The 20,108-nt window shown below is 36.7% G+C and overlaps 1 protein-coding gene across 3 annotated transcripts in view; it reads left to right on the top strand.

Moving 5' to 3' along the window:
* BLTP1 (bridge-like lipid transfer protein family member 1) overlaps positions 1–20,108 on the top strand; it is a 279,425-nt gene that overhangs the window by 146,840 nt on the left and 112,477 nt on the right. For all 3 annotated transcript variants that reach the window (XM_053574435.1, XM_053574509.1, XM_053574580.1), the window contains exons 43-48: positions 59–278; positions 731–889; positions 2,465–2,640; positions 13,352–13,527; positions 18,586–19,292; positions 19,716–19,961. In XM_053574435.1, the coding sequence (XP_053430410.1) occupies positions 59–278; positions 731–889; positions 2,465–2,640; positions 13,352–13,527; positions 18,586–19,292; positions 19,716–19,961 (1,684 nt within the window). The remainder of the gene's footprint in view (positions 1–58; positions 279–730; positions 890–2,464; positions 2,641–13,351; positions 13,528–18,585; positions 19,293–19,715; positions 19,962–20,108) is intronic.

Below are 20,108 nucleotides of genomic sequence, written 5' to 3' on the forward strand. Positions count from 1 at the left end.
ATTAATCAGCAGTATTTTTACATGCATAAGAGAGAACCCTATGTTGTTTTTTCTGTAGGGTATCCACCCATATCATTCTCTGAGCTATACCAGTGGAGATACTGCCACGGATTCTCCAGTACATGTTGGACGTCCTGGGATGCCAGTAAAGGAGAGTCCAAGGAAGGAGAGCTTGCTCAGCTACCTAACTGGAAGCTTCCCAAGCTTGCACAACCTCCTGGAAGGGACTCCTCAGAGAAGCAGTGCTGCTGTGAAAAGTAGTTCTCTAACAAGAACTGGTATAGCCTCTAGATTTGACAAATATGTGTTTACTTTTATGGGGGAATTAAAAAAAAAGGGCTTAAGTTTAGTTAGATATATACTTTGGTGTTTAACTAATCTTTCATATTATACCTTACCTTTGAGAAAATGTTTTAAGAAGCAGTTATTTTGTTTGTACCTTCTTGGTGTCTTTAGTTTGCCTTTTCTCCATTGCAGCACTGACTTAACATTAATCTAGGCATTTGATGTAGGGTGCTGTCCAGACCAGCCAACATAGAATTCATCCCCATTATAATAAAAATAAGCCATTTATTAATGCCTTAATATTCAAATATCAGCATTATGCAGTAAGAGTTTAAAAGCCCTGGAAAGACAAACGTTATAATTGTTTCAAAAATAATTATATAAATTACACTTTATGCTCCTTGTTACATAAATAATACTATACTCAGCAAAATTTTATTTTCAGGAAATACAGTAGCCACTGATATGTTATCTGAACATCCCTTGCTATCTGAGCCATCATCTGTGAGTTTCTATAATTGGATGTCAAATGCTGTGGGTAATCGAGGAAGTGTGGTACAAGAATCTCCAGTTACAAAATCAGGACACAATAGTCTTCCGACAGGTATTAAATTACCTCATTATTTTACTTAACTGTCTAAGGCAGTGGTTCTCAACCTTCCTAATGGTGTGGCCCTTTAATACAGTTCCTATGGGTCACAACCCACAGGTTGAGAACCACTGGTCTAAAGGCACATACAGCTATAGCAAAGTTCCATTTTTCAATGAATGGTTAAAAAAAACTCAAACATTTAGTAGTATTTGGTAGCAGTTGGCCCATTTGTAAATGCCTTTGGGAGTATTGCAATTGAGAGTAATAAGTAGTCACTCATTTTTCTTATGGAAAAACAAATTTATCGAATATGAGATATATATAAAGACTTTAAAACTTCCTTTTAAGGTAGCTGGTCTAATTTTTAAAACACTGAAAGGTAGTAAATGAAAAACTGCAAAATACAACATCATGTATGAGTACTTAATGTTATGGAAAATATTTTTACTTTATTCATATCCCTCTGAGGCGTAACAGCTATCATACTTTTTGTAGCTCCCTAACAAATATTTACTTAAATCTGTACTAAGTACTAAGAAGTAAGTAAGAAGTATGAAGTATAAGCAATACTAAGAAGAATAAAGTAAGATTCCTTTTCTTAAGGAGACAGAGATAATAAATGAAGGCCATTTATTAATTTTGGCAGAATTAGAAGTAAGTAGGAAAAAGTCTGGCAGGAAATTTTCCAAAGAGGTGATTATATACAGAGATATAAGTAGATACACCATTTGTTTTCTGTTCTTTTTCTATTTTTTTTTGTATTTTTCCAAGTTTATAACATGTATATATTATTTTCTTATATATATATATTTTTAAAAGAAGAATATGTGAAGTAGCCTTTAATTGTTACTAAAAGCCACTAAAATTAATCTATGCAACAGCTATTTGAACAGCTATTTAAATCTTTTCAGACAGAAAATATGAAAGCATGAAAATGGTTGATATATAGCTACTAGTTTGTTTCTTATTTTTGCTAGTGTGTAGACCACTTTGAACCTGGTACTGATATTAATCCCAGCCACATACTGGTTCTGACACAAAATACATACAGTTTAAAATTTCGAGACAACCAGAAAGGAACAATTCCCAACTATCATGGGTCCTTTGCTTGGAGAGTTAAAAGATAATGGGAGCATGGAGAAAAGAAATAGTACCATTTCATTTTTGTTCTGCCTCAGGAAAGCATGTGTGTGATTCGGTGTGATACCTGTGGCTTTTTCCCTGCTGCTCTTTGTAATGCTCTACCTTTGGGCAAAGCCGATGGTGCATTAAAATGCTTTTCAAAGATCTTTCCATCCCAAAATTGTATGTTTTGGACTGACTGACTCTAATATAGACTTTATATAAAGATGACTGATGTTTTCTGAAAATTTAGTTTAATTTCATTTTTCATCAATAAATCATGTCTGTAAAATAATATAAAAGTACTAATTTTTTTTCCCAATTGAAACAGGCTAGTATTGTTACTACTATTCAAAAGTTTGCCTTGCAAAAAAAAAAAGAAAAAAAAAGTTTGCTTTGGTATGGCCTTTTATCTCTATTTCCCAATAATTTACATTTTTTATTTTTGAAAATTTACTCTGTTAGGTGTTGCACCCAATCTTCCTACAATACCCTCAGCTTCAGATTTCAACACTGTCTTGTCTAGTGACCAGAATACTTTGGACGGGACACATTCTCAGCATAGCACTAGTCAGGATGATGTAGCAGGTGTAGAAGAAGCGAACCAAGGGTTTCCTGCAGTTCAGCTTGCTGATGCACAGGTAAGCTGGCCTGTTTTTCCCCCAATTGTAATAATTGCTCCTTGGCATTAGCAATTAGAACCATCAAGCAGTATGTACCTTAGAATTCTAGCAAAAATCTTTATTCTGTGCCTTTCTTCCTACAGCCTTCATGTAAAAAGTACATGGATAAATTATAAATGCAAATTAAACATTTGTAAATGATCATTAAACAGAAGAGTCTCATATAGTAACATTTTTTTGTTTGCAACAAATTGGCTAAGTAATAGGACTAGAAAGTTAAATTTAAGCATATCCTGTGGTCCTTAATGCTACCTTTTGTTATTGAGTGAGCAATGGGGAGACATTGATATTTACAAAATAGAGTTACAAAGTAACTAAAACTGTACCTGTAGAAATATTATATGAGTGGCGATGTGTTAAATGTATTGAAGGGCAAAAACTAACAGTGAAAAGATGAATTATTGAAATGGTTCACACAGTAATAATAAACTGTAAGCTTAGATGGTTGTGACCTTGCAAAGGTAAAGGAGACTGTCTCGGAGGTCTTATTTAATTGATTAAACATGGATAGGGAAGAGCAAAATCCTTTGAAACATATTTTGTTTTTTTTGTTTTTTTTGTTTTTTGTAGAGACAGAGTCTCACTTTATGGCCCTCGGTAGAGTGCCGTGGCCTCACACAGCTCACAGCAACCTCGAACTCCTGGGCTTAAGCGATTCTCCTGCCTCAGCCTCCCGAGTAGCTGGGACTACAGGCGCCCGGCTATTTTTTGGTTGCAGTTTGGCCGGGGCCGGGCTTGAACCCGTCACCTTCGGTATTTTGTTAGCTTTAGTGACCAGAAGTGGGAGAGTGGGACATGGTTGAGAGGAGGCATTATTTTTTTTTAGAACAAAAGAGTCTCAAACATATCTACAGGCAATTGTCCCTCTGTATCCACAGGGGCTTGGTTCCAAGACCCCCTGAGGATCCCCAAACCTGCAAATGCTCGAGTCCCTCTCTCACATAAGATGGTGTAGTATTTGCATATAACATGTGCACATCTCCTGTATATTTTAAATCTTCTCTTTATTACTTATAATACCTAATAAATTCTAAACGCTATGTAAATAGTTGTTGATTGTGTTGATTTTTTATTTATTTTTTTGTTCTTTGAGATAGGGTCTTGCTATGTTACCCATGCTGGTCCCTAACTTCTGGGCTAAAGTGATCTTGCTGTTTCAGTGTCCCAGGTGTGTGTCATCACACCTGGCTTATTTTTTACTATTATTTTTTGTTGTTTCTTCCCCACCTAATATTTTGAGCCATGGTTGGTTGAATCTTTGAATGTGGAAATTGTGAGTATGGAGGGCCAGCTATACTTGAAAGGAGTTAGGTTGCAATCAAAAAAAGAAAAGATTGTTAGCAGATGGAGCAAGATTTGTAGGGTAATGAAAAGTATTGGAATTCAGACTCAATTTTAGAAAGAAAGGCGTTAGGTATAACAGGTACTTTTTCCTCTAAGAGTTTTTGGGAATTAATAAAGACAGCTTACAACTACAGTGTAGAGGTAAGTTTTCACTTAACCACTACATGATCACAATGAGCCACAGTGGCTAGTGGTAAGTTTTCAAATTGTTTGTTTCAATTTTTCTTATAAAAGAAGGTAATTTGTGTTAAGAAATTTGTCAGGACCTTTTACATTTTCATGAAATTTACTTCCCAAATACTTCAGAGTAGTTTTTATTTTATTACATTTTTGGAGATGGGGTCTCACTGTGCTGCCAGGCTGGGCTCTAACTCAAGATCCTCCTGCCTCAACCTCCCAAGTAGCTGGGACTATAGGCACCTGCCACTGTGCCTAGCTCTAGTATAGTTTTTATGGACTCCTTCATTTTTTTTTAAAGAAGGAAGAGTGGGAAAAGAAATAATTTTTATGGGAAGATCCAAGATGGTGGCCGAGTAACAGCTTCCCTACAACAGGGCACGGTGAGTCTGGGGAGATAAGACTCCAGGCATTTCCAGCTGGTGGGATCTGCCTATAATCATCCCTTTGAGGATACAGGGAGTGAGCAAGGGACTTCTGGACCCCAAGAGGAGGACAAAAACAGTGGGAAAACTGGCAAGTGGTTGCATGTGTTTGATCGTCCTAATCCCGCCAGCAGCCGTAAGCACAAACAGCAGTAAGACTGCAAACCAGAAGGCCTTACCTATGAACTGTTTCGGTGTTTTTGGACTTGGAACTCAGTTGAACTGCCTTGGGAAGAGTTTGAACAGGAGTGCGGAGAACTTTGGGCATTGTCTAGGGCCCCAGACTGAGCCGCTGGGCTGGATGGAGCTAAAAGTGTTCGGCTGTGGGCCGCAGGGAGCCATTCTGAGAGAACTGCCCTGGCAAGCTCTTCCCTCAGGGTAGCAGAGAAAGGATAGGGCAGGAGCTAGTAACCTAGTGACTGAGCAGCCTAAAGGTGGGGACTGAGCTGCCTTACAGCCTTACCCTCAGGGGCAGAGTGAGACTGGTTTTTGCATACTGAAGCCTCGGGCTGTTGCCCTGGGTAGAGTACCATGGAGTCACAGCTCATAGCAACCTCAAACTCCTGGGCTGGGCGCCGCCCGGACCTCCATAAGAGCTGCGCCATGACCCCTGACTCATGACCCATGCCCCCGGGCCTCCACATGCTCTGACCAGGAACTGCAGGAGCCACGCAACCCAGGAGCCTCCCTCTTGTATCCTCCCGGCCTCCACACCGGCTCGCTCGTCTGGCCAGGGACTCTGGTATCCGTATGCCCTCCAGAGCCCTCCCTGCCTCTACGCAGAGCCCTTCTCCTGGCCAGACAATGCTGGAGCCTTGGGCTCTCTGTGCCAAAGTCACTGGCGCCAGGCACTCCCAGAACCGTGCGCACCACCGCCCGCCTGTTGCTGGATCCGGATGTGTCATATTCCGGAGCTGCTCCCACAACCAAAACTCCCTGGCTGGGGCAGCCCCAGAGGAACTACACAGGGTCACTCCCTACAAAGATCCAGCAACAATAGAGTGATCCCGCTGGGGTCTAATCTTGGAGAGACACCTCCCCAACTCTTAGGACGGCCAGAGGCAATGGTGAAAAACAATCATGAGGTGAAATCAACAGAAAAACTCTGGCAGTATGAATAATCAGAGTAGATTGACTCCCCCAAGGATCAATGGGGAAGACACAGCACAAGATCCCATGCACAAACAAATAGCTGAGATGTCAGAAATTGAATTCAGAATCTGGATAGCAAATAAGATCAAATTAGAATTATAAGCAGTAACCCAAAAGATATCACAAGAATTCAGCGAATTCAAAGTCCAAATGACCAAAGATTTTGACACATTGAGACAAGAAGTTGCAGCCCTCAAAGATCTGAGAAACACAGTAGAATCCCTCAGGAACAGAATGGAGCAAGCAGAAGAAAGGATTTCTGACATTGAAGACAAAGCTTTCGAACTCTCCCAAACTCTCAAAGAGGAAGAGAAATGGAGGGCAGAACAGATCACTCTCTCAGTGACCTCTGGGATAATTCTAAGAAAACCAATATTCGTCTTATAGGGATCCCCGAAAGCGACGAAGTGGCTTCACAAGGCACAGAGTCTCTTCTCCATGAGATCATGAAGGAGAACTTTCCAGACATGCCAAGAGATTCTGAAATTCAGATAGCAGTTTCAGAACTCTAGCATGACTCAACCCAAATAAGACATCCCCCAGACACATCATAATCAACTTCACTAAAGTTAATGTGAAGGAGAAAATTCTGAAAGCAGCCAGAAGCCCCCTACAAGGGGAAGAATATTAGAATAACTGCAGATCTCTCTGCTGAAACCTTTCAAGCTAGAAGAGGATGGTCATCGACTTTTAATCTCCTAAAACAAAATAACTTTCAACACAGGATCCTGTACCCAGCTAAACTGAGTTCCATTTTTGACAGAGATATTAAATACTTCAATGACATTCACATATTGAAGAAATTTGCCATAACTAAATCAGCTCTCCAGAATATTCTCCGACCTATCCACCATAAAGACCAGCGTAATCCTCCACCACAAAAGTAAACCCACCCTGAAAATTTTGATCAAATTCCAACTTCCACAGTTGCAAAAGGATTAAAAATGTCTACCGGACTCTCGAAAGGCTTATCAATATTCTCAATTAATGTGAATGGTTTAAATTGTCCTCTAAAGAGGCACAGGTTGGCTGACTTGATACAAAAACTCAAGCCAGATATCTGCTGCATACAAGAATTGCATCTTACATTAAAAGACAAATATAGACTCAAGGTGAAGGGTTGGTCATCTATACTCCAGGCAAATGGAAAGTAGAAAATAGCAGGCATTACAATCCTAGTCGCAGATGCAATAGGCTTTATACCAACTGAAATAAAGAAGGATAAGGATGGACACTTCATATTAAAGGGAATACTCAATATGATGAGATTTCAATTATTAATATTTATGCACCGAGCCAGAACACACCTCAATTTATAAGAGAAACTCTAACAGACATGAGCAACTTGATTTCCTCCAGTTCCACAGTAGTTGGAGATTTTAACACCCCTTTAGCAGTGCTGGATAGATCCTCCAAAAAGCAGCTAAGCAAAGAAATCTTAGATTTAAACTTAACCATTCAACATCTGGACGTAACAGACATCTACAGAACATTTCATCCCAACAAAACTGAATACACATTCTTTTCATCAGCCCACAGAACATACTCCAAAATTGACCACATCTTAGGCCACAAATCTAACCTCAGCAAATTTAAAAAAATAGAAATTATTCCTTGCATATTCTCAGACCAGCATGGAGTGAAAGTTGAACTCAATAACAACAGGGACCTGCATACCCATACAAAAACATGGAAGCTAAACAACCTTATGCTGAAAGATGGATGGGTTATCGGTGAGATTAAGAAGGAAATAACCAAATTTTTGGAACAAAACAACAATCAAGACATGAATTACCAGAAGCTCTGGGATACTGCAAAGGCAGTCCTAGGAGGGAAATTTATTATACCTCTGCAAGCCTTCCTCAAGAAAACGGAAAGAGAGGAAGTTAATAACTTAATGGGACATCTCAAGCAACTGGAGAAGGAAGAACACTCCAACCCCAAACCCAGCAGAAGAAAAAAAATAACCAAAATCAGAGCACAATTAAATGAAATTGAAAACAAAAGAATTATACAACAGATCAATAAATCCAAAAGTTGGTTTTTTGAAAAGATCAATAAAATAGATAAACCTTTGGCCAACGTAACCAGGAAAAAAAGAGTAAAATCTCTAATTCATCAATCAGAAATGGTAATGATGAAATAACAAGAGACCCCTCAGAAATTCAAAAAATCCTTAACAAATACTACAAGAAACTCTGCTCTCAGAAATATGAAAATCCGAAAGAAATCGACCAATACTTAGAAGTACGCCACCTACAAAGACTTAGCCAGAATGAAGTGGAAATGTTGAACAGGCCTATATCAAGTTCTGAAATAGCATCAACTATACAAAATCTCCCCAAGCCCAGGACCAGATGGCTTTAGGTCAGAATTCTACCAAACCTTTAAAGAAGAACTAGTACCTATATTACTAAACCTCTTCCAAAATATAGACAAAGAAGGAATATTACACAACATTCTACGAAGCAAACATCACCTTGATCTCCAAACCAGGGAAAGACCCAACAAGAAAGGAATATTATAGACCAAAATCACTAATGAATATCGATGCTAAAATACTCAATAAGATCCTAACAAGCAGAATCCAACAACACATCAAAAAAATTATACACCACGACCAAGTGGGATTTATCCTAGGGTCTCAAGGCTGGTTCAATATATGTAAATATATAAACATAATTCAGCACATGACAAACTAAAAAATAAGGACCATATGTTTCTTTCAATTGATGCAGAAAAAGCTTTTGATAATATCCAGCATCCCTTCATGATCAGAACACTTAAGAAAATTGGTATAGAAGGAACATTTCTTAAACTAATAGAGGCCATCGCAGCAAACCCACAGCCAATATTGTATTGATGGAGTTAAATTGAAATCATTTCCACTCATATCAGGAACGAGGCAAGGTTACCCATTGTCTCCATTGCTCTTTAACATTGTAATGAAAGTTTTAGCCATTGCAATGAGGGGAGAAAAGGCAATCAAGGGTATCCACATAGGGTCAGAAGAAATCAAACTTTCACTCTTCGCAGATGATATCGTATATCTGGAAAACACTAGGGATTCTACTACAAAACTTTTAGAAGTGATCAAGGAATACAGCAATGTCTCAGGCTACAAAATCAACACCCATAAATCTGTAGCCTTTATATATACCAACAAAACCAAGCTGAAAAAATAGTCAAGGACTTTATTCCCTTCACAGTAGTGCCAAAGAAGATGAAATATTTGGGAGTATACCTACCTAACAAACGACGTGGAAGATCTCTACAAAGACAACTATGAAACTTTAAGAAAAGAAATAGCTGAAGATGTTAACAAATAGAAAAACATACCATATTCATGGCTGGGAAGAATCAACATTGTTAAAATGTCTATACTACCCAAAGCAATATATAATTTTAATGCAATTCCTATTAAAGCTCCATTGTCATATTTTAAAGAGCTTGAAAAAATAATACTTCGTTTTATATGGAATCAGAAAAAACCTCGAATAGCCAAAACATTACTGAGCAATAAAAACAAAGCAGGAGGAATCACGCTACCAGACCTGAGACTGTACTATAAATCGATAGTGATCAAAACAGCATGGTATTGGCACCAAAACAGAGAAGTAGATGTCTGGTACACAATAGAGAACCAAGAGATGAATCCAGCTACCTACTGTTATTTGATCTTTGACAAGCCAATTAAAAACATCCAGTGGGGAAAAGATTCACTATTTAACAAATGGTGCTGGGTGAACTGGCTGGCAACGTGTAGAAGATTGAAACTAGACCCACACCTTTCACCATTAACTAAGATAGACTCTCACTGGATCAAAGATTTAAACTTAAGACATGAAACTATAAAAATACTTGAATAAAATGCAGGGAAAACTCTTGAAGGAATCGGCCTGGTTGAATATTTTATGAGGAGGACTCCCCAGGCAATTGAAGCAGTATCAAAAATACACTACTGGGACCTGATCAAACTAAAAAGCTTCTGCACAGCCAAGAACATAGTAAGTAAAGCAAGCAGACAGCCCTCAGAATCTGAGAAAATTTTGCAGGTTACACCTCTGATAAAGGTCTAATAACCAGAATCCACAGAGAACTCAAACATATTAGCAGGAAAAGAACACATGATCCCATCTCACGGTGGGCAAGAGACTTGAAGAGAAACTTCTCTAAAGAAGGCAGACGTATGATCTACAAACACATGAAAAAAAGCTCATCATTTTTAATCATCAGAGAATGCAAATCCAAAGTACCATGAGATATCACCTAACCCCAGTAAGAGTAGCCCACATAACAAAATCCCAAAACCAGAGATGTTGACATGGATGTGGAGAAAAGGGCACACTTCTACACTGCTGGTGGGATTGCACACTAATACGTTCATTCTGGAAGGATGTTTGGAGAATACTTAGAGATCTAAAAATAGACCTCCCATTCGATCCTATAATTCCTTTACTAGGTTTATACCCAGAAGACAAAAAATCACAATATAACAAAGACATCTGTACCAGAATGTTTATTGCAGCCCAATTCATAATTGCTAAGTCATGGAAGGAGCCCAAGTGCCCATCGACCCACGAATGGACTAGCAAATTGTGGTACATGTATACCATGGAATATTATGCAACCTTAAAGAAAGATGGAGATTTTACCTCTTTCCTGTTTACATGGATGGAGCTGGAACATATTCTTCTTAGCAAAGTATCTCAGGAATGGAAGAAAAAGTATCCAATGTACTCAGCCCTACTATGAAGCTAAATTATAGCTTTCACATGAAGGCTATAACCCAACTATAGCACAAGACTATGAGGAAAGAGCCGAGGAAGGGGAAGGGAGCAGGGAGGTTAGGGTGGAGGTAGGGTAATAGGTGGGGCCACACCTAAGGTGCATCTTAGAATGGGTACAGGCGAAACTTACTAAAGGCAGAATACAAATGTCTACATACAATAACTAAGAAAATGCCATGAAGGCTACGTTGAACAGTTTGAGAGAATATTTCAGATTGTATATGAAACCATCACATTGTACCCCTTGATTGCACTAATGTACACCGCTATGATTTAATAGTAAAAATAAATTAATTAATTAATTTAATTAAATAAAGAAATAATTTTTATGTTTTGGCTCGTGTGATAAGTTCATTATATTTATTAGCATTCAATACACATTTGTTTTGTTTTGTTTTGTTTTTAGAGGTAGCATCTCACTTTGTTGCTCTCGGTAGAGTGTGGTGGCATCACAACTCACAGCAACCTCTAGCTCTTGAGCTTAGGCAATTCTCTTACCTTAGCCTTCCAAGTAGCTGGGACTACAGGCGCCCACCACAATGCCTGGCTATTTTTTTTGTTATTTGCAGTTTGGCCGGGGCCAGGTTTGAACCCACCACCCTTGGCATATGGGGCCCGCACGCTACTCACTGAGCCCTAGGCACCGCCCTCAATACACATTTTTAGAGAAAACTACACTGTTTTATATATAAGATTCTAAAATCCACCAGGAACGTGAATGTTAAGTAGTACAATAAAAATTGTGTAAGATGATTTGGGCATGAGTAAAGGTTGGGGTCAGTGGGAAAGAGAGATTACCACAGATGCGTCTTCAAGATTTTCCAATAGTGCTGAGGATCTAGTTAAAGGTTTATATGTAATGTAAGTGTTGAAGTGCCAGTGAATGCAATTGTATAGCAGCTCAGTTATAGGAATAGTAGAAGATTGATCCGAAACAGATGTAGCATGAAAAATGAGGTGACGAGATATAATATAGAGTCTAAGAAGTGGTTGAAGTGGAGTTTAAGCCAAGGTTGTAGATGACAAGGAAGTCATATAATTTTTAACTGAAGTTTCAGTTGAGTATCTGCATAGCTGTTGAAGACATGATTCTAAATTGGGACAGAAAAGGAAAGGAAGAAGGTCAGAAATTATAGTCCCTAGTAGGTATGAAAGATTAACCAGGGAGCATAAATTGGGGATCAAGATTTGGAAAGATGGAGGATGGTTTGAGCATTGCTGAGGGAAGAGTTTTTCCATTGGCATGAAAGAGCAAACCTAAGGAAGAGTAATCCCAAGAAAGAGTATGCCAAGCAAGTGTGCAAGGAAACATCACTTACATTTCCAGTCTGGAGTAAAATTGTTTGAATTCTCTCTTTCTAACCCTTCAGAATGTCAAAAGAGTGGCCTCTCTTTCCAAGCACAAGAATAGCAGGTAGCCTAGGACAATTGAAAATGTAGGCTTGGATCTCAGCATCGTCCGTCTAGATAGGGTTTTTTAATCTTCAGGAAAATATCACTAAGTGAAAATGCATAAACTATTAGAAGGATGCTGAGGAAAGTGCCGGTCACCATCTATGTTTAATATACAAAAGGAGAAAAAGGAACCACCCAGTTGAGGAGTAGTCAGAGTGACAATAGTGCACTAGCATTGAACACATGTAGTTGCTTGTGTTTGGGTTAGCTCTTAGTGACTGTGAAATTCAGTTAACTGGAGATTTAATCAGAGTATTTGCATAAGCATGTTTGATATTTAAAATGTAAAAGGTTTTCTGTCAGAAAATAAGTGTTTCAACTGAGGAATACCATTTTAAAATAAGTCAGATAATTATAATATTTGAAATGTTTTTATGTTAACACGGGAAATTGATAAACCACTTAGTGAACTTAATATACCAGCTTAAAAAAAAAAAAGAAATACGCATGCATTTTTTTTATTTGTTTGTTTATAGAGACGGAGTCTCACTTTGTCACCCTCGGTAGAGTGCGGTGGCGTCACACTGCTCACAGCAACCTCCAACTCCTGGGCTCAGGAGATACTCTTCCCTCAGCCTCCTGAGTAGCTGGGACTACAGGTGCCCTCCACAATACCTGGTTATTTTTTTGTTGTTGTTGCAGTTTGGCCAGGGCCGGGTTTGAACCCGCCACCCTCGGTATATGGGGCCGGCACCCTACCAACTGAGCCACAGGTGCCGCTGTACTCACACCATTTTTAGAAGCAAGAAGTAGAATGATTTACACTAATGCAGAATTTTCCTTGTACTTTCATACAACCAGGCAGGACTAAGGAACCTTTGTACTTGTGATTAAATTGAAGATAAGTCCCACATAAAAGGTGCTCAAAATTTTAAGTTGTAAGTAAAATTACAGCCAATTATGAGACTGTTTTTGCTTCACACTATGGTAATAGTATATACTGTGGTAGGATAAGAAAAAAGCTATCTTCTGGCCTGGGGTGTGGCTCATACCTGTAATCCTAGTGTTCTGGGAGGCTGAGTTGGGAGGACTGCTTGAGTTCAAGAGTTCGAGACCAACCTGAGCAAGAGCAAGACCTCCTCTCTACTAAAAGTTGAAAAATTAACTGGGCATTGTGGTGGACGTTTGTAGTCCCAGCTACTCAGGAAGGTGTGATAGGTAGATGGCTTTAAGCTAGGAGTTTGAGGTTGCTGTGAGATAGGCCGAAACCATGGTACTCTAGCTTGGGCAACAGAGAGTAAAAAAACAAACTATGTTTTTCTGTACATAATTCTTATAGTAAATGGTGAACTATGAATTGAGCTAATATGAATGTTTGTTTTTTAGGTTGTTTTCAAACCTCTTCTGAGTCATACAGGGATTCAGTCACAGGATGCAATGCCACTCTGCTACCGTATGTACTTTGGAGAACACCTTTCATTTTCAGGAACTTTGGACTGCCTCAGAGCAGATATTGTGGACTCCGACACAGCCAAAGAGAGAAAAGGAAAAAGAGCAAGAAGGTATCTTTTGTATTATTGTTTAAATTTTGTGCAAGAATTATAGTACCTCTTTGTTTTTAACTTTGCTTTCTTCTCATTATAATGAGAAAATAATTTAAATATCTTAATGAGAAATTAATTACCATTTAATAAAAGTGGTAGCTATATTTTCTTATTAATAACTCAAGTATTTTATCAACAGATTTATGAGATGTATTTAGCAGTTTTTGTGCCATGTTAATACATATGTGAGCATCATCTGAATTGCATATGTTGATGTATGCACTCAGCATTTATTTACTTGGCAGTAGTGGAATTCTTACTGTCTTAAGGATTTTAATTTTATATATTTTATTTAGAATTTATTCCTAGCCTCCTCTCTGGGTGGACTTGAGTAATATTTTGTATTAGAAACAAGGTAAATTATACTGAGAAAAGGTATAACCATGAAAAAAATATATAAGAATATCAAATGTAGCATGGAAGTTAAGAAGCATCTTTTACTTCTGTATTTTCCTGGATGGTTCTTCCTAGTGGTTTTGTTTTGTTTTGTTTTTTAACTGCTTATGTAGGCAATTATAATTGAACATATAATTGAATATAATTGCCTATATAAGCAGTTAAAAAAATTTGACAATTATAACAGTTATAATTTGACTAATTATTCTATTAGTCAAACCAATAGAGTTTGACTAATCTTTTGGGAATTTGGAATTTTACTTTGGTCTTAAGTGGACAGAAATAGAATATAGAGATAGATGGCATTTATAACAAGGTATTTGCATCATTCTTGGTTTCATCCTTTTTGTACTTTTGCAAGGTGGTGAGTTAAAAAAATCTTGTGTCCATTGTATTTTTCATTTGAAATATTCTATTTAAAATTTAACAAAGTTCGTTTTTATAAAATTTCATGGAATTACATATAGAAAAATGTAGTTCTCTTAAATTTTTCTCAGGTCAGAATGTCTGAAGAATTTCTAATGGCACAGGAACATAGAGATCACATTTTTTTGCTATTAAATATAGGGAGTCCTTAGTTTTCACAATATGGAGTGGGATGCCACAACAGTGACCATGCAAGCTGAAATTATGCAAAGCAATTTTATTAATCAGTAAACAAATTACTTCTGTGAACTTGACAATGTTGATCAGAACATACTGTTTATTATAATTGTACAGGGAAATGAAAAAAGGAGTAAAATTGGTATGTAGTACATTGTAATTTAAAACATTAGAAACATTGAGAATTAAACTTTGTATTTCTTTGTTGCTTCTTATCAAAGGGTAGTTTAAACTGTCCTATTCTTCTCATGATATAACTTACAATAAAGAACAAGTACCTTTTCTGTGGCAAAATGTCATATTCCTTTGTAAGCATGGTTCAGATTTCAGTGTTTTATCCTTTGCACTTTCTGCAATATGAAGCGTTTGGATATCCTTTTCCTATGGAGATTTTTGTCAGCATCATTTCTTTTGGGACACCTTCATCTCTTTTGTCAGAGCCACTTTTCTATTATGTCAATGACCCTTCACTGAATTTTTCTGACCGCATATCTCAGTGGTTCTCAACCTGTAGGTCATGACCCACAGGGACTGTATTAAAGGGTCGCAGCATTAGGAAGGTTGAGCACCACTGGTGTATCTAGAGTCTCAAATAGTAGATGCATCAACTTTGTCATGGTCAGCTGTTGCTTCAATAACTTCATTTACAATTGATTTTTAATGCCTACAGTATCATTTTTTGTTTCTTTGCTGCATTTTCTTTTTGGGGGGTGAGGGTGGGGGTGGGGAGTGTCTTATATTCTTTTTTTTTTTTTTTGCATTTGCTGCATTTTCATCTTTGTTGTCCAATTCTTTCTTTTTTATTATTTTTGTGAAATGTCATGGGGACTTATCACTGGGAGAGAAGGAGGTGACATAAGTAACTATATGTCTGTGAGTGAACTGAATAACAAATGTACACTATTACTGACAAACTGTGCAAGTGATGTGATTAGTAGTGGTCATAATGTACACCTGTTGTTTACGTAGTGACTTTTGGACTGATGAGCTAACAGCAGGTTTGTACTTTATGCAGTTATTCACAGTAAATTTTAGTTAAAAAAAATTGAATCATATTATTGGGGCACTGTTGTTAATTTAACCACAGTAACTGTAATTTTTTTATATTGGAAACATCAAATCTAGACTCAAAACATTAATACCTACATATACCTCCTATTTAAGGTTAAAATATCTGAGCTAAACTTGTGTTTCTTTTTGCAATAGCTGGCTTTTTTCTTTAAATATAATTAAATGTGTATATATAAATGTATACATACACAGTAAGTATATAAATCTTCATATATATAATTTTAAGGTATAGATATTACATTATATAGCAGAACGTCCACAGTTGACAGCACCTCTCAATATTAACCACCTCCTTATGTTGACCTAATTTTCATAGACCAGACATTCACCACAAATAGGTATCAGTATAGTAAGCCTAGTCCTTATGTTGAGCACTTTGGTATGTTGACCAGTTTGTTACATTCCCTTCGGTGGTCAAACTTATAGAGGTTCTACTATAATTTTTATATAATAGGTTAAATATGGAGATTTAGCTTATATAATTAGATTATAATTATAGCCTTACTTATTGGCCTAGTAAATGCCATAATATACCGCCACAGACTAAACCAGTGTTTTTCAACCTTTTTATCTCACAGCATGCTTAAACCTATAATTAAAGTTCTGTATCATGCTTAAATTATGTTGATAAAAAAAGTGTGAAAAGAATGTTTTCAACTTCTTTTGAAAATAATTTAATTGATGATCTTTAAAAATTCTGTAGCATGACCTAAGATTCTCTCATAGCAGTGTGCCATATCACACTGGTTGAAAATCACTGGACTTGACCATCATCTGACCACATTGCTCCTTTTATGTTCCCGGAGGGGTTGTTTGAGTGATTCTCTGAACTTAATTGCCTTTGGTTGAGCTAGGCAAAGTTAACACTCCTTTTACTCTTTCTACTATCACACTAGCTCTGAGGTGTTCCACATTCTTACAGCTAATTCATGGTTAGCTTTTATTTTTCAGTTCTCTATAATTCTACCTGTAACTCTTATTTATTTGGAGACCTTCACCACACTATACTTTTCCTAGTCATTAGTTTCAGTCTTGTCTGGATTTGTTTTGTTTTTGTAGCACATTGTTCATTCTGCTATTTATTGTATACTACTTTTGAATTTAAGTTTCTTATGCAAACATGTATAACTCTCCTACCAGATTATAAAGCCAGGGCAATTGCTAAACCATTTAGCATAGAGTCTGCATGCAGTAAATCTATAAATATTAGTTTCTTTAAGTCTTTATTATCTCCTGTGAAAATAGTTGTACATATCAGGAACTTGATGAATATTTTAAGATTTTGGTTATAAGCTTTTCTCGACAGTGCCCATGTCAGATCTTTACCTGTCTGGCTGCTTTTGCCTTGAATGACTGCTTCTTCTCATGTCCCCAATTTTTTTCTTCTTTACTTGAGTCACCCCTCTTTAAGACTTTTCTTGCCACCTTTACATGCTTTAGATTCTTCTTTTTGCTGTTTTGGATTATTTTCATCTCTTTTGAGTTTTCTATCTGTTCTAATTATCAAAATCTATTTTTTTTCCTCTGACCACATGTTTAGCATTTATTGTGCAATTCCTGTGAATTTGTGCATTTACATGAATTATATTACAATGTGGTATTTTTCTTATTAAATAAGAAATACTGGTATGCATTAAGAAATTACTGTTCCATAATTATAAATTCTTTAAGGTAAATGGAGAATATCGCAGCAGATTCTGATTTTTTTTCTTTATTTACAGAAAAAGCTGCTAGGTTTAGTTTGATCCAAGTAGCTATACATTCATAGCATACATGGAAGGAAAAGGGAAAAGTACCTTTTAATAGTTTTGGTGCATGAGGTTTATTGTTATTGGTAGTTGGTTTATGGAAGTTTGAGAAATTTTTTGCTTTTTATATTAAAATTGACTAAGTATTTTTATATAAAAATCTTCAGATAAGAAGGAAAATTTGCCAAAATAATTTTTATATTAAGATTTTAGTTTTCTGAATCTGAATTCTGATTCCTTTTCTGAATGTATTTATGTTCCTTCATTCTTTACAAGGTTTTTGTTTCTAATCCTTATCTTAAACATTGTTATTGTTATTAAATTTTAAGTCTTTTAAATTTTGTGAAGGCAAAAAAAAAAATGGAAACCTAATTAACACATGTATATGTGAAAGTAAAAATTTAAAAAAAAAGATTTTAGTTTTTTTGGTGTGTATTTTTTGTTTTGGTTTCAGTTGATTTTCCTTTCCACTTTGAACTTGGCAAAGTATACCATGAGGGCTGGCCTTCCTTCCTTCCTTTTTTTTTTAGACAGAATCTTATTTTCTCCACTGCACAAGCTAGAGGGCAGTGGCATCATCCCAGTTTACTGAAACCCCAAATTCCTAGGCTCCAGCAATTCTCACAGGTGTGTGTCACGATGTCCAGCTAATTTTAGTAGAGATAAGGTCTTGTTCTTCCTCAGGCTGGTCTTGAATTCTTGGTCTGAAGAATTCTTCTGCCTCAGCCTTACAGAGTGCTAAGATTACAGTTATAAGCCATTGTGCCTGAGCTGGTTTCCTTTTTAATAGCAAATGAAATTATAATAAACGTGAAGAAAATAAAGGTATAGTTACACATGGAAGAAGATAGTTAATGGAGGTATCCTAACTGATCTATAAGTAAATTTACATTTCAATACTGTAGTACTCTACCATCAGATGGTAAGAAAAATGTTTTATCATTTCACTGAAATCATTTCTAACATAATTTTGACTTATTCTGTTTTAGAGTACGATCAAGATGGAAGAGTTAAGGCCCATCTTTCAGTTTGTAAAAAGACTGAAAAACATATTCTACTGGTTCTTTTGCTCAAAATTATTTAAATGACTTACATTTCATTTTAGAGATTATTTTGCTTATAAATTAATAATTATGGATGGATTTGCATAAAAGGAAGTAAAACGTCCTTTTCATTTTTTGTCTTTTACATTTTTTAGGCAAGGCCACATGAATCTTCCTCCACTTGAGTTCAAACCAGCATTAATGTTGGAAACTTTTAGCATCAGTGCTGTTGTAATGGAAAAGTCAGTGTGCACCCCTCAGAACTCTACCAGTGCCCTTTCCTTTCATGATCTCAACAAGCGTTATTACAATACCTTTCACTGCAACTTTACTATTTCCTGTCAGTCAATAAGCCAGCATGTAGACATGGCTTTGGTTCGTCTTATTCATCAATTTAGTACAATGATAGATGACATCAAAGCGACTCAGACTGACATTAAACTTAGCAGATACACAGCTGGATCTGCTTCTCCAACACCTACCTTCAAAACCAGAAAACATCGGGATTTTCGTTCATCTGACTTTAGCCGCAGTTCTAGAGGAAGTCTCAATGGTGGCAATAGAGTAAATAATGTAAAGAACAAACGAACCAACAATGAGAATAACAAAAAAGAATCTCGCAACAAAAATTCATTAGGAAGATCTGAAAGAAGAACTTCCAAAGTGTCTAGGAAAGGTTCCAAAGATGTCGTGGATCACATGACTATTCATATGGATGACTCTGATTCAATTACAGTATCAGAGCAAAGTGAGCCTTCAGCTGAGTGCTGGCAGAATATGTACAAATTGCTTAACTTCTATTCACTTATCTCTGATCCAACAGGAATATTAGAAAAATCTTCAGAAACATTTGGACCAACAGGTAACAGACATTTTTATGTTTTTAAAATTTTTATTTAGAATAGAAATAATTCTAAAAAAGACAGCAGGCTGTTCATCATTTCCTTAATATTGTAAGTGGATAATTGAAATACAAAGAAACTGGCACTCCACAAGGAGAGAAAATCGTAATGGTATTTGGATATCCTGCCACCCCATCTCCCATCTTCTTTAGCCATTACAATGTAATGTTCTTAAGAATTCAGACAGAGAACTTAAAATATCTAGCACTACTATTTACTTTTGGTAGGAGCATGGGAAAATATTAAAAAATAATTAAATCATTTTGATGGAAGAGAGGACTGGTTGGGAATGTGAAGAAAGGAAAGGTAAGATGAGGTTTAGAATGTTCATCAATTTTCCAGTTTTCATATCTAAAACTGTATGTTTCTATTTACTTATAAAGGAGTTCGGAGCCCTACAGAGCCAACATGTAAAGTTGTGTTTGAGAATGAACAAGACAACAACAGCTTAACTAAGACACAGAGGAAACGTAGCTTGGTAACTTCTGAACCTCAGCATGTTACTTTAATAGTGTTTGGGATTGGCATGGTGAACCGTACACACCTGGAGGCAGATATTGGTGGATTAACAATGGAATCTGAACTGAAGAGGATCCATGGCAGTTTTACACTTAAGGAAAAAATGAAAGGTATGACAGTTTTCTAATACCACAGAGGAAAACTAATGGAGCATCTCTAAAATTCCTACTTGGCAATTTTTCCTCAGAAAACAGAACTTGACAAATTTTCAGTAGACTAGGACCAAGACCTTTGGATGTATTGAATATCTGAATTGA

Source organism: Nycticebus coucang, chromosome 1 (genome assembly GCF_027406575.1).
Source record: "Nycticebus coucang isolate mNycCou1 chromosome 1, mNycCou1.pri, whole genome shotgun sequence".
Classification (NCBI taxonomy): domain Eukaryota; kingdom Metazoa; phylum Chordata; class Mammalia; order Primates; family Lorisidae; genus Nycticebus; species Nycticebus coucang.